This window comes from Heterodontus francisci, chromosome 15 (assembly GCF_036365525.1).
Source record: "Heterodontus francisci isolate sHetFra1 chromosome 15, sHetFra1.hap1, whole genome shotgun sequence".
In the NCBI taxonomy this organism is placed as follows: Eukaryota; Metazoa; Chordata; class Chondrichthyes; order Heterodontiformes; family Heterodontidae; genus Heterodontus; species Heterodontus francisci.
Window position 1 is genome coordinate 2755248 of NC_090385.1, and position 13317 is coordinate 2768564.

At 46.1% G+C, this 13317-nt stretch overlaps 1 protein-coding gene across 5 annotated transcripts in view; it reads left to right on the top strand.

Moving 5' to 3' along the window:
- Window positions 1-13317, top strand: part of LOC137377468 (adhesion G-protein coupled receptor G4-like) — a 180525-nt gene that overhangs the window by 141194 nt on the left and 26014 nt on the right. For all 5 annotated transcript variants that reach the window (XM_068047082.1, XM_068047079.1, XM_068047078.1 and 2 more), the window contains 3 exons: window positions 2241-2406; window positions 11819-11959; window positions 12289-12411. In XM_068047082.1, the coding sequence (XP_067903183.1) occupies window positions 2241-2406; window positions 11819-11959; window positions 12289-12411 (430 nt within the window). The remainder of the gene's footprint in view (window positions 1-2240; window positions 2407-11818; window positions 11960-12288; window positions 12412-13317) is intronic.

Genomic DNA, 13317 nt, shown 5'->3' on the forward strand with positions numbered 1-13317 from the left:
ATAGACGGTTGTCACTGGGATCTTCCTCGAACAGTTCTTTTAGGTGACGTTGAAGATCAGTTTGGGCAGGCTTTCCAGGAGAAATGCAGCAACAAGAGTTTCAGGCAGGCCTTACAGGAGGAATGCAACATCAATTTCTCTCTTTTTAAAACTCGCTTCAAAGAACTTCTCAAGGAGATGAAAAAACTGGCAGGTTTTTCAAAGAACTGGAACAGGCTGAGTCGGGGCTTGTCCTTGACAGGTTGATTCTTTTACTCCTTTTCGGAACATTGTCCATACCCCAACTGCCTGTCCAAAGTGAAACCAAACAAAACATCTCTGGAGTCAAGCCTCCTGATCCCTATAAATCTTGACCTGTCGCTTCTATATAAAGGTCTTCCCTAAGTCAAAAAAGTTCCCTGCTGGGTATTTATCTGAAAACAGGTGCCTTTCACTAACTGTCGTTTACAAGCCAAGTCCAAAAGACCTTCTTGATGACCTATTTTTAAAAAAACACCAAGTCCAGCATCTATGGAATCCTTTTTCCAGTTTTAACTCACAAATCCTCAAAATTTAACAAAAGAAAAATGGAAGCACTCGTAACAAGCATGAAAATTTATCTAATAGTGATCATAATATGATTGAGTTCAATGTACTGTGTGAAAAAGAGAAATGTGAACAGCCACTAAGATTGCAGATTTAGATAAGGCAGAGACTGCCCACAGGAAACTGGGAAAATCTGTTAATGGGTAAAATGACAGATGATCAGTGGAATGTGTTCAAAAAAGAATTTAATGTGATACAGAAGCAGGGGAATGTCTCTGAATGTTATTTATATGAACTTCCAGAGGGAATTTGATAAAGTCCCTCATAAGAAATTGATATTTAAAGTTGAAGCTCATGGAATTGAAGACAAATCATTAACCTGGCTAGGAACTCAGCTGAGTGGCAGGAGACAGAGAGTTGGGATAATGGGCAGGTACTCTAATTGGCAGGATGTGACTAGTGGTGCCCCACAAGGATCTGTGTTGGGGCCTCAACTATTCACTGTATTTATAAATGACTTAGATGATGGGATAGAAACCCACATATCTAAATTTACCAATGACAGCATTGTAAGCTGTGTAGATGGAAGCATAAAATTACAAAGAGACATTGAAAGATTAGGTGAATGGGCAAAACTGTGGTAAATGGATTTCAATGTAGGTAAATGTGAGGTCATCCACTTTGGAACTAAAAAGGATCGAACAGGGAACTTGCTAAATAGTGAAAAGCTAGAAACGGTGGAGGTCCAAAGAGACTTGGGGGGGTCCAGGTACACAGATCATCAAAATGTCATGAACAGGTACAGAACATAATCAAAAATTCTAATGGAATGCTGGCCTTTATATCGAGAGGACTAGAATACAAGGGGGTAGAAGTCCTGCTTCAGTTTTACAAAGCCCTGGTTAGACCACACCTGGAGTTACTGTGAGCAGTTCTGGGCACCACACCTCAGGAAGGATATACTGGCCTTGGACGGAGTGCAGTGTAGATTTACCAGAATGGTACCTGCATACCAAGGGTTAAATTATAAGGAGAGATTACATAAACTAGGGTTGTATTCCCTGGAATTTAGAAGTTTAAGGGATGATTTGAGCCAAGTTTTCAAAATAGGATAGATAGAGAGAAACTATTTCCACTGGTTGAGTCTAGGACTAGGGGGCAGAGTCTAAAAATTAGAGCCAGAGCTTGAAGGAGTGAAATTAGGAAACACTTCTACACACAAAGAGTGGTAGAAATTTGGAACTCTCTTCCACAAATGGTAATTGATGCTGGATCAATTGTTAATTTTAAATCTGAGATTGATGAATATTTGTTATCCAAAGCTATTAAAGGATATGGGGCAAAGGCAGGTATTATGGAGTTAGGTCACAGACCAGTCATGATCTCATTGAATGGGGAACAGGTTCGAGGGGCTGAATGGCCTCCTCCAGTTCCTACGTTCCAGAGAGATCCTGAGATGAGAGATGTGACGTGGGGGAGGGGGTGTTCTGCGATCGCCCAGTGACCTGCCGCCAGAGCTGCTGGTAAACTTGCAGAGGGCAGGTCAATTCCCCACAAATTCACCGTGGAGAACTTGCCCCAGTCGTACCCTCTTGGACCCCAGTGAGAGGCCTGTGCAACTCAATCTGCAGACTCTGGACATCACTGCACCTGAGATTATTCATTTTAGACTTTTTAAGACAAGATCTGATTTTAACAATCAATCTCATTTTCAGGATTTTGGACATAATGGAAATTGTGGGAAATAAATTGGAATTCCAAGGCAGTGAAATAGAAATCATCACAGAAACTGTCTCCATGGCTTTGGTCAACGTAAATTTCATTCACTTCTGGGGAATAGCCTTTGGTGTGATGTCATACATCAATGGATTCAGTCAACAGGTGAGGGGGGAAACCCCACCCACACTCGGCGGGGGAGAGGGAGAGGGAGTGGGGGGGGGTGGGTGGGAGGAGAGGGGGAAAGGGTGGTGAGGGGAGGGGAAGGGAGGGGGTGGGGGAGAGGGGCTGATGGGAGGGGGAGGGAGAAGGAGAGGGAGGGAAGGTGGGAAGGGAGGGGACGGGAAGGAGTGGGGGAAGGGGAGGGAGGGGGGAGGGTGGGAGTGATGGTTGCTGCCGAAGTTTGCGGCTGTAGAACGTGAGAGCTCCTGGACGCCAATGTGATCCAGAGCAAACACTGCAGTAAGTGTCCACGGCTTCAGGAACATTGGCTCAGAGTCACTGAGCTGGAGGCCGGGCTGCAGACACTGCAATGCATCAGGGAGGGGGAAGGTTACCTGGACACATTGTTCCAGGAGATGGTCACATCCCTTAGGTTAGGAGAACAGAGTTGGTCAATGATCAGGGACAGGAGAGTGTGACTGCGTCAGGCAGGTAGTGGGAATCAGCATCTAGTAATGAAAGAGCCTCGGCCCTTGACCTTGTCCAACAGGTACGAGGTCCTTGCTGCCTGTGTGGATGAGGAGAAGGACTGCAAAGTGGATGAGCGAACTGACCATAGCACCATGGTGAAAGATGCCATTCCAGTGGGGGGAGTGAAGAGAAATGTGGTAGTGATAGGAGATAGTATAGTCAGGGGGATAGATACTGTTCTCTGTAGCTGCGACCGGGAGCTATGACAGCTGTGTTGCCTACCTGGTGCCAGGGTTAAGGACATTTCCTCGCGGCTGGAGAGGAACCTGGAGTGGGAGGGAGAGGATCCAGTTGTCGTAGTCCATGTGGGAACCAATGACATAGGTAGAACTGGAAATGATCTTAGAGAATTTAGGTTAGGGTCCAAACTAAAACGCAGAACATCAAAGGTAATCATCTCCCGATTGTTACCTGAGCCACGTGCAAATTGGCACAGAGTCAAGCAGATTAGAGAACTAAATGCGTGGCTCAGAGTGGAGTGGGAAGAAGGGGTTTCAATTCTTGGGGCACTGGCATCAGTACTCAGGGAAGAGGGAGCAATTCCATTGAGATGGGCTTCACTTGAACTGGGCTGGAACCAGTGTCCTGGTCAATAACTAGGGCTGTGGACAGGGCTTTAAACTAATGGGGTTGGGGGGGAGGGGAAGGGTGAAGGGAGATTTAGAGAAAGTTCGAGGCATTGGGACAGTGTAGCATTGTGGGTAAAGACAAGCAGAATAGTACGGGAAGGGACAGAAATTGTACATCAGCAAACAAGGTCATTACAGGAAATAGAAGTAAAAAATGAAATTAAAAGGTTCTTTATCTGAATGCGCGAAGCAGCTGCAATAAGACAGATGAACTACGGCACAAAGAGGTAAATGATTTAGATCTAATCACCATTACAGAGACATGGTTACAAGGTGACCAAGGTCGGGAAATAAATATTCCAGGGTGCACAATATTTCAGAAAGACAGACAGAATGGCAAAGGAGGATGCGTAGCCTTGATAATGAGGGATGACATAAGGACATTAGTGAGAAAGGTTCTGGCCTCAGAAGATCATGAAGTAGAATCAGTTTGGGTGGAAATTAGGAATAGCAAGAATCAGGAAACACTGGTGGGGGTAATTTATAGGCCCCCTAACAGTAGTTAGTTATAGTAGTTATACCGTTGGACAGAGCATTAAACAAGAAATTATTGGAGCTTGTGACAAAAGTAATGTAATAATTGTGGGGACTTTAATTTTCATATAGACTGGGACAATGAAATTGGCAAGAGTGGTCTAGAAGATGAGTTTCTAGAATGTTTTTGTGACAATTTCTTGGAGCAATACGTTGTGGAACTAACTAGGGATAAAGCTAAACAGAAAGTGCTGGAAATACTCAGCAGGTCTGGCAGCATCTGTGAAGAGAGAAGCAGAGTTAATGTTTCAAGTCTGTGACCTTTCATCAGAACATTCATCATGAGTTCTGATGAAAAGTCACACTACTGAAACGTTAACTCTGCTTCTCTCTCCACAGATGCTGCCAGACCTGCTGAGTATTTCCAACATTTCTTGTTTTTATTCCAGATTTCCAGCATCCGCAGTATTTTCCTTTTATTTTAGGGATAAAGCTATCTTAGATCCAGTATTGTGAAATGAATCAGGATTAATTAGTAATGTCATAATAAAAGATCCACTGGGAAATAGTGATCATAATACCATTGAATTCCATGTTAAGTTTGAAAGTGACATGTTCCAATCACAAACAAGAATCATAAATTTAGACAAAGCCATTTATGCAGGTATGAGGGGAGAACTGGATTTGTCCGCGTTTTTTCCCATCGGACAGCAGGGCATTGCTGCAATGGTGGAGTTTCACCGCAGGTTAACACCGCAGCCTCACAGCTCCAGCGACCCGGGTTCAATTCCGGGTACTGCCTGTGTGGAGTTTGCAAGTTCTCCCTGTGTCTGCGTGGGTTTTCGTCGGGTGCTCCGGTTTCCTCCCACAGCCAAAAGACTTGCAGGGTGATAGGTAAATTGGCCATTGTAAACTTCCCCTAGTTTAGAAAGGTGGTAGGGAATATAGGGACAGGTGAGGATGTGGTAGGAATGTAGGATTAGTATAAATGGGTGGTTGATGGTCAGCACAGACTTGGTGGGCCGAAGGGCCTGTTTCAGTGCTGTATTTCTCTATGACTCTATAATGGTTCACATACCCATCAATCATGTTAGGGTAATGCGATCACCGGCTGGTGAATGGTGAGAGGAAGGGAATAAGAGAGAGAAAGACAGAGAGAGAGACACACAGAAACAGAGACAGATAGACAGAGAGAGAAAAAACAGAGTCAGAGAGACAGAGTGGGAGAGAGAGAGAGACAGTGGGGGAGAGAGACCGAGCGAAAAGAGAATGAGAGAGACAGAGAAGCAGAGCGAGAGTCAGAGACAGGGAGAGAGAGAGTCAGACAGAAAGAGAGACAGAGAGAGAGTTAGAGTCAGAGAAAGAGGAGCGGAGGTTTAAAAAAGCGTGCCAAACCAGAGTTGGAGAGACAGAGAGGGAGGAGCACAGCCCGAGGAGATGAGGGGTTTGTCTTATGAAGAAAGATTGAGCAGTTTAGGCCTTTACTCTCTTGAGTTTAGAAGAATGAGAGGAGATCTAAGATGATTAAGGGGATTGACAAAGTAGATGTAGAGAGGATGTTTCCTCTTGTGGGGAAATCTAGAATGAGAGGTCATAGTTTTAGGATAAGGGGTAGCAGATTTAAAACAGAGATGAGGAGAAATTACTTCTCTCAAAGGGTCGTGAGTCTGTGGAATTCACTACCCCAGAGTGCGGTGGATGCCGGGACATTGAGTAAATTTGAGGAGGAGATAAGACAGATTTTTAATTAGTTGAAGGGTTATGGAGAACGGGCAGGAAAGTGGAGTTGGGGCTGAGATGAGATCAGCCATGATCGTATTGAATGGCAGAGGAGGCTCGAGGGACTGAATTGCCTCCTCCTGCTCCTAGTTCCTATGTTCTTAAAGAGGGAGTCAGAGACAGAGAGAGAAAGACAGAGAGTGAGAGTCAGAGGCACAGAGAGAGTCAGAGACAGGGATAGAGACAGAGACAGCGAGAGAGACAGAGAGAGGCAGAGAGATGGAGAGAGGGAGATTCAGAGTCGGAGAGTCAGAAAGAGAGAGTCAGACAGAAAGAGAGACAGAGAGAGAGAGTCAGAGAGAGAGAAAGTGAGAAAGAGAGTCAGAGACAGAGAGAGAAAGACAGAGAGTGAGAGTCAGAGGCACAGAGAGAGTCAGAGACAGGGATAGAGACAGAGACAGCGAGAGAGACAGAGAGAGGCAGAGAGATGGAGAGAGGGAGATTCAGAGTCGGAGAGTCAGAAAGAGAGAGTCAGACAGAAAGAGAGACAGAGAGAGAGAGTCAGAGAGAGAGAAAGTGAGAAAGAGAGTCAGAGACAGAGAGAGAAAGACAGAGAGTGAGAGTCAGACAGAGATAGAGACAGAGAGAGAGAGACAGAGAAAGAGTCAGAGAGACGGAGAGAGGGAGATTCAGAGTCAGAGAGAGAGAGTCAGAGAGAGAGAGGGAGAGAGTCAGAGATGAAATGAGTTATTTTTATGTTATCTGATGCAACATAAATGAATGCGTGGGTTCCAGTTGGTTGAAGATCTCTAACAGCTTTACTACAGCTAGACTATTATATGCAGTATGGAGCTAACTATTTACAGAACCTTACTCTGGGTGTTACAGTTGCAGAGTGACTCTGACTCTTCCTGGTACTTGGCTCATTAGCATACTAAGATCTTAAAGGGACATCACTCTTAAAGGCAATCAAACAAGAAGAGTCAGAGAGAGAGTCAGAGAGAGTGTCAGAGAGTCAGAGAGAGAGAGAGTTATAGAGAGAGTCAGAGAGAGAGAGAGTTATAGAGAGAGACATAGTGTCAGAGACAGAGAGTCAGAGATATAGAGAGAGAGCGTCAAAGAGACAGAGAGAGAGAGTTAGTCAGAGAGAGAGAGAGAGTCAGAGTCAGAGTCAGAGAGAGAGAGAGTTACAGAGAGAGTCAGAGAGAGAAAGAGTCAAAGAGACAGAGTCAGAGATATAGAGAGAGAGCGTCAAAGAGACAGAGAGAGAGAGAGTCAGTCAGAGAGAGAGAGAGAGTTACAGAGAGAGTCAGAGAGAGAAAGAGTCAAAGAGACAGAGAGTCAGAGATATAGAGAGAGAGCATCAAAGAGACAGAGTCAGAGAGAGAGTCAGAGAGAGAGTCAGAGACAGAGAGTCAGAGACAGAGAGTCAGTGAGAGAGTCACAGAGAGAGTCAGAGACAGAGAGTCAGAGACAGAGAGAGAGAGAGAGTCAGAGACAGAGAGTCAGAGATAGAGAGAGAGAGAGTCATAGAGAGAGAGTCATAGAGAGAGAGTCAGAGAGAGAGTCAGAGACAGAGAGTCAGAGACAGAGAGTCAGAGAGAGAGTCAGAGAGAGAGTCAGAGAGAGAGAGTCAGAGAGAGAGAGTCAGAGAGAGAGAGTCAGAGAGACAGAGTCAGAGAGAGAGAGTCAGAGAGAGAGAGTCAGAGACAGAGAGAGAGAGAGCGTCAAAGAGTCATAGAGAGAGAGTCAGAGAGAGAGAGAGAGAGAGCGTCAAAGAGACAGAGAGAGAGAGTGAGACAGAGACAGGGAGAGTCAGAGAGTTAGGGAGAGAGAGAGAGAGAGGGCAAGATTGAGGTGGCCAAATGGTTGCAGGGACTCGGCCGGTGGGCGTGCTGTTTCCGGACACTTCCCATAGTCAGTGATTTTTGTGATGGAGAAGGCATGACCCAATAACCCACTTGATTCAGAGCACTGCCTAATTAAGGCTGTGAAAGAGCTTGTTGTCAACTCGTGAAGGGCTAGTTTGCAGTTTTAGTGGGAAGCCATGGGATCCACGCTGGATCTGGAGCAGACCAGGTAGAACTAGACAGCAACAGAGTGTGGAGCCAGTCATGGCCGGTCCATTCAACAGTCGGAGCCTGGAAAAGGGTGCATTTCTGAGAGGGAGATCATTCATTGGTGCACAGGTGCCATCAGGTGAGCGGAGTTAGTGGAGCAAGTGGTCTGTGCAAGTTCGGTCCGTTGAGGGGGTCAGGTTCCTCCAGGGATCGTGGGGCCATAACAGAGGGGTACAGTAAACATTGTGAGAGGAGCTGACCACAAACAAGGCAACAGCTGCACATGGGATGAAGCTACTCGGAGATAGGGATGAGTAGCAATGAGGATCAACATCCTCAGGAGCAGAGGCAGAGCCCTGGGGACAAAGAGGGAAGAGGAGAGGAACTAGGGGCAGGAAGGCAATGGAGGCCATACCCTCATCATGGAGTGTACCAGCAAAGAAGAAGATACGTGGACATGTGAGAGAATCTGTGCCGCCGGAGACTGTGCCTATCTAGGCAGATGGTATCTGAGATTTGTGCCCTTGTTGAGCAAGACCTCAGAGCTCACAGTACTCTTCACCATGCCTTGACAGCCATTAATGTCACTGCAATGTTGAACTTCTTTGCCTCTGGCTCCTTCCAAGGATCAGCAACGGGCCGTGATGGCACGTCGTAAGCAGCATAACACCATTGCATCGTTTTTCTCTTTGTTTCATGGGAAGTGGGCATCGCTGACCAGGCCAGCATTCATTGTCCATCCCTAATTGCCCTCGAGAAGGTGGTAGTGAGCTGCCTTCTTGAACTGCTGCAGTCCATGTGGGGTAGGTGCACCCACAGTGCTGTTAGGAAGGGAGTTCCAGGATTTTGACCCAGTGACAGTGAAGGAACGGCGATATAGTTCCAAGTCAGGATGGTGTGTGACTTGGAGGGGAACTTGCAGGTGGTGCTGTTCCCATGCATCTGCTGCCCTTGTCCTTCTAGTTGGTAGAGGTTGTGGGTTTGGAAGGTGCTGTCTAAGGAGCCTTGGTGCGTTGCTGCAGTGCATCTTGTAGATGGTACACACTGCTGCCACTGTGTGTCGGTGTTGGAGGGAGTGAATGTTTATGGATGGTGTGCCAATCAAGGGGCTGCTTTGTCCTGGATGGTGTCGAGCTTCTTGAGTGTTGTTGGAGCTGCACCCATCCAGGCAAGTGGAGAGTATTCCATCACACTCCTGACTTGTGCCTTGTAGATGGTGGACAGGCTTTGGGGAGTCAGGAGGTGAGTTACTCGCCTCAGGATTCCTATCCTCTGACCTGCTCTCGTAGCCACGGTATTTATATGGCTACTCCAGTTCAGTTTCTGGTGAATGGTAACCCCCAGAATGTTGATATTGGGGGGATTCAGCGATGGAAATGCCATTGAACATCAAGGGGAGATGGTTAGATTCTCTCTTGTTGAAGATGGTCATTGCCTGGCACTTGTGTGGCGCGAATGTTACTTGCCACTTATCAGCCCAAGCCTGGATATTGTCCAGGTCTTGCTGCATTTCTACACGGACTGCTTCAGTATCTGAGGAGCCACGAATGGTGCTGAACATTGTGCAATCATCAGTGAACATCCCCACTTCTGACCTTATGATGGAGGGAAGGTCATTGATGAAGCAGCTGAAGATGGTTGGGCCAAGGACACTATCCCGAGGAACTCCTGCAGTGATGACCTGGGAATGAGCTGATTGGCCTCCAACAACCACAACCATCTTCCTTTGCGCTAGGTATGACTCCAACCAGCGGAGAGTTTTCCCCCTGATTCCCACTGACCTCAGTTTTGCTTGGGCTCCTTGATGCCATACTTGGTCAAATGCTGCCTTGATGTCAAGGGCAGTCACTCTCACCTCACCTCTTGAGTTCAGCTCTTTTGTCCATGTTTGAACCAAGGCTGTAATGAGGTCAGGAGCTGAGTGGCCCTGGCGGAACCCAAACTGAGCGTCAGTGAGCAGGTTATTGCTGAGCAAGTGCTGCTTGATGGCACTGTTGATGACACTTTCCATCACTTTGCTGATGATTGAGAGTAGACTGATGGGGCAGTAATTGGATTGGATTTGTCCTGCTTTTTGTGTACAGGACATACCTGGGCAATTTTCCACATTGCCGGGGTGATGCCAGTGTTTTAGCTGTACTGGAACAGCTTGACTAGGAGCACGGCAAGTTGTGGAGCACAGTCTTCAGTACTATTGCCGGAATATTGTCAGGACCCATAGCCTTTGCAGTATCCAGTGCCTTCAGTCGTTTCTTGATATCACGCGGAGTGAATCGAATTGGCTGAAGTCTGGCATCTGTGATGCTGGGGACTTCAGGAGGAGGCCGAGATGGATCATCAACTCGGCACTTCTGGCTGAAGATTGTTGCAAATGCTTCAGCCTTATCTTTCGCACTGATGTGCTGGGCTCCCCCATCATTGAGGATGGGGATATTTGTGGAGCCACCTCCTCCAGTTAGTTGTTTAATTGTCCACCACCATTCATGACTGGATGTGTAAAGACTGCAGAGCTTAGATCTGATCTGTTGGTTATGGGATCACTTAGCTCTGTCTATCGCATGCTGCTTACGCAGTTTGGCACGCAAGTAGTCCTGGGTTGTAGCTTCACCAGATTGACACCTCATTTCGAGGTATACCTGGTGCTGCTCCTGGCATGCCCTCCTGCACTCTTCATTGAACCAAGGTTGGTCTCCTGGTTTTATGTTAGTGGGGGATATGCCGGGCCATGAGGTTACAGATCGTGGCTGAATACAATTCTGCTTCTGCTGATGGCCCATAACATCTCATGGATGCCCAGTTTTGAGCTGTTAGATCTGTTTATCCCATTTAGCACTGTGGTAGTGCCACACAACATGATGAAGGGTGTCTTCATTGTGAAGATTCTGGAGTGGTCACGCCTACCAATACTGTCTTGGACAGATGCATCTGCGACAGGCAGATTGATGAGGACGAGGTCAAGTAGGTTTTTTCCTCTTGTTGGTTCCCTCACCACCTGCCCCAGACCCAGTCTAGCAGCTATGTCCTTTCGGACTCAACCAGCTCAGTCAGTAGTGGTGCTACCGAGCCACTCTTGGTGATGAACATTGAAGTCCCCTACCCAGAGTACATTCTGTGCTCTCGCCACCCTCAGTGCTTCCTCCAAGTGCTGTTCAACATGGAGGAGTACTGATTCATCAGCTGAGGGAGGGTGGGAGGTGGTAATCAGCAGGTGGTTTCATTGCCCATTTTTGACCTGACGTCATGAAACTCCACTAATCCAGAGTCACTACTGGATCTCCCAGGGTGACTCCCTCCCACCTGTATACCACTGTGCCGCCACCTCTGGTGGATGTGAACATACCCAGGAATGGTGATGATGAAGTCTGGGCCATTGACAGTAAGGTACGTTTTGGTGAGTATGAATAGCTGAAGCTGTTTATTGAGTAGTCTGTGGGACAAGTCCCCAGATGTCAGTGAGGACTTTGCAGGGGCAAATGAGCAGGGTGTGCCATTGTCATTTCCGGTGCCGAGGTCAATGCTGGGTGTTCCGGCAGGTTTTATTGTTATTTGCCTTTTCTGTAGAGGTTTTGGTACAACTGAGTGGCTTGCTAGGCCGTTTCAGAGGGCAGTTAAGAGTCAACCACATTGCTGTGTGTCAGGAGTCACATGTAGGCCAGACCAGGTAAGGACAGCAGATTTCCTTCCCGAAAGGACATTAGTGAACCAGATGAGTGTTTACAGCAATCCAATAGCTTCATGATCATTATTAATGAGATGAGCATTTTAGTCCAGATTTAGTAATTAGTTGAATTTTAATTCCTCTAGCTGCTGTGATGGGATTGTGAGCCCATGTCCCCAGAGCATTAGTCGCAGCCTCTGGATTACTAGTCCAGTAACATTACCACACTGCTACCAACCCTGGTATTATTTCCAGATTTTTGAACAGAATTGAAATTCTCAAACTGCCCACATGTAAGCATCGTATGGAGAGAATTTTTAAAACAATGTATTAATTAATTACAGATCTACAGGAATGTGACATCACTCGATGACCCTGTGGCTTACATTGAGCTGCCTCCTGTGCTACCTAAGCTTTCATCAGGGAAAAAAACTCTTAATACCCGGATACAATTCCAGTTTTATGGGGAAACATCACTCTTTGAGGTAAATTGTCCTATTTACACCACTTTATCCCTGTTTAATTTACTGATATTAACTTAATTCAATCTGTGTTCATTGATCCATTTCACATCAGTGCAAACTCAGTTCATTGATATCAATATTTATGTGTCAATGTTACATTAGAGTGTGACCCAACCTTATAGATTGATATTTGAATCCAGTCTATTTATTGATCAATATACATTCGTGCCATCAATTCTGATCTATTATGTTAGTATGATCTACGTTTATTGAGATCACATTATTACACATTGTGTTTCTTGATCAATACTGTGTGATACAACGAAACATATTTACTGGTGTTACTGCAGGATAGGAGCTTCAATGGCCAAATCCTGAACAGTTATGTGGTGTCGAGCAGTATTGAAGGAAAGGACATTAAAAATCTCAGCGATCCTGTGAAAGTTACTCTACAGCACTTAACTCCAAAAGAGGTAAAATCTTACTATTCAGAACTGCTCAATGTCTCTAAAATTTATTCTTAAATTGTATGAAAGAATCAGCTGCGCATTACAGAACCGACATAATCAGTGGGGTTTATAACATGCAGGTGTGTAACAGGCTGGTGTATAACGGGCGGGTGTGTAACAGGCTGGTGTATAACGGGCGGGTGTGTAACAGGCTGGTGTATAACGGGCGGGTGTGTAACAGGCAGCTGTATAATGGGCAGGTGTGTGATGAGTGGGTGTGTAATGGGTAGGTGTGTAACAGGTGAGTATGTGACGGGTGGGTGTATGACCATTGAGTGTGTAATGGGGGTGTGTAACAGGTGAGTGTGTAATGGGCAGGTGTGTAACAGGCGGGTGTTTAATAGGTGGGTGTGTAACGGACCAGTATGTAATGGGGGGGTGTAATTGGTGGGTGTATAATTGGTGGGTGTGTAACGGACAGGTGTTCAACATGGAGTGTGTAATGGACTGATGTGTAACGGGGGGGTGGGTGGTGTATTGGACTGGTGTGGGGGGGTGTAATGGGCGGGTGTGTAATGGACAGGTGTTTACCTGGGGTTGTGTAACGCTGGGTGTGTAACGGGCGGGTGTGTAACGGGCGGGTGTGTAAAGTTTTGTGTACTTGTTGAAGTTGAATTTTGCTCTGTGTACCTATTCAGGATATCACGGGATTTATAAATTTTGATCTGCACAATCCAGGTTATTTCAACTTTTGTGAAATTCCTATTTCACAGTTCTGAAAATGATCTGACACCACTCTATAATATATAGCATTAAAAGTTAACAGCTTAATGAATTGAGGGGATCGATAATGGGCGTACACTTTGAAAGAAATCATGAACATTTAGGGTTCAAAGGTTTAAAGCTCATCCTGACTGATATGGAATTGCA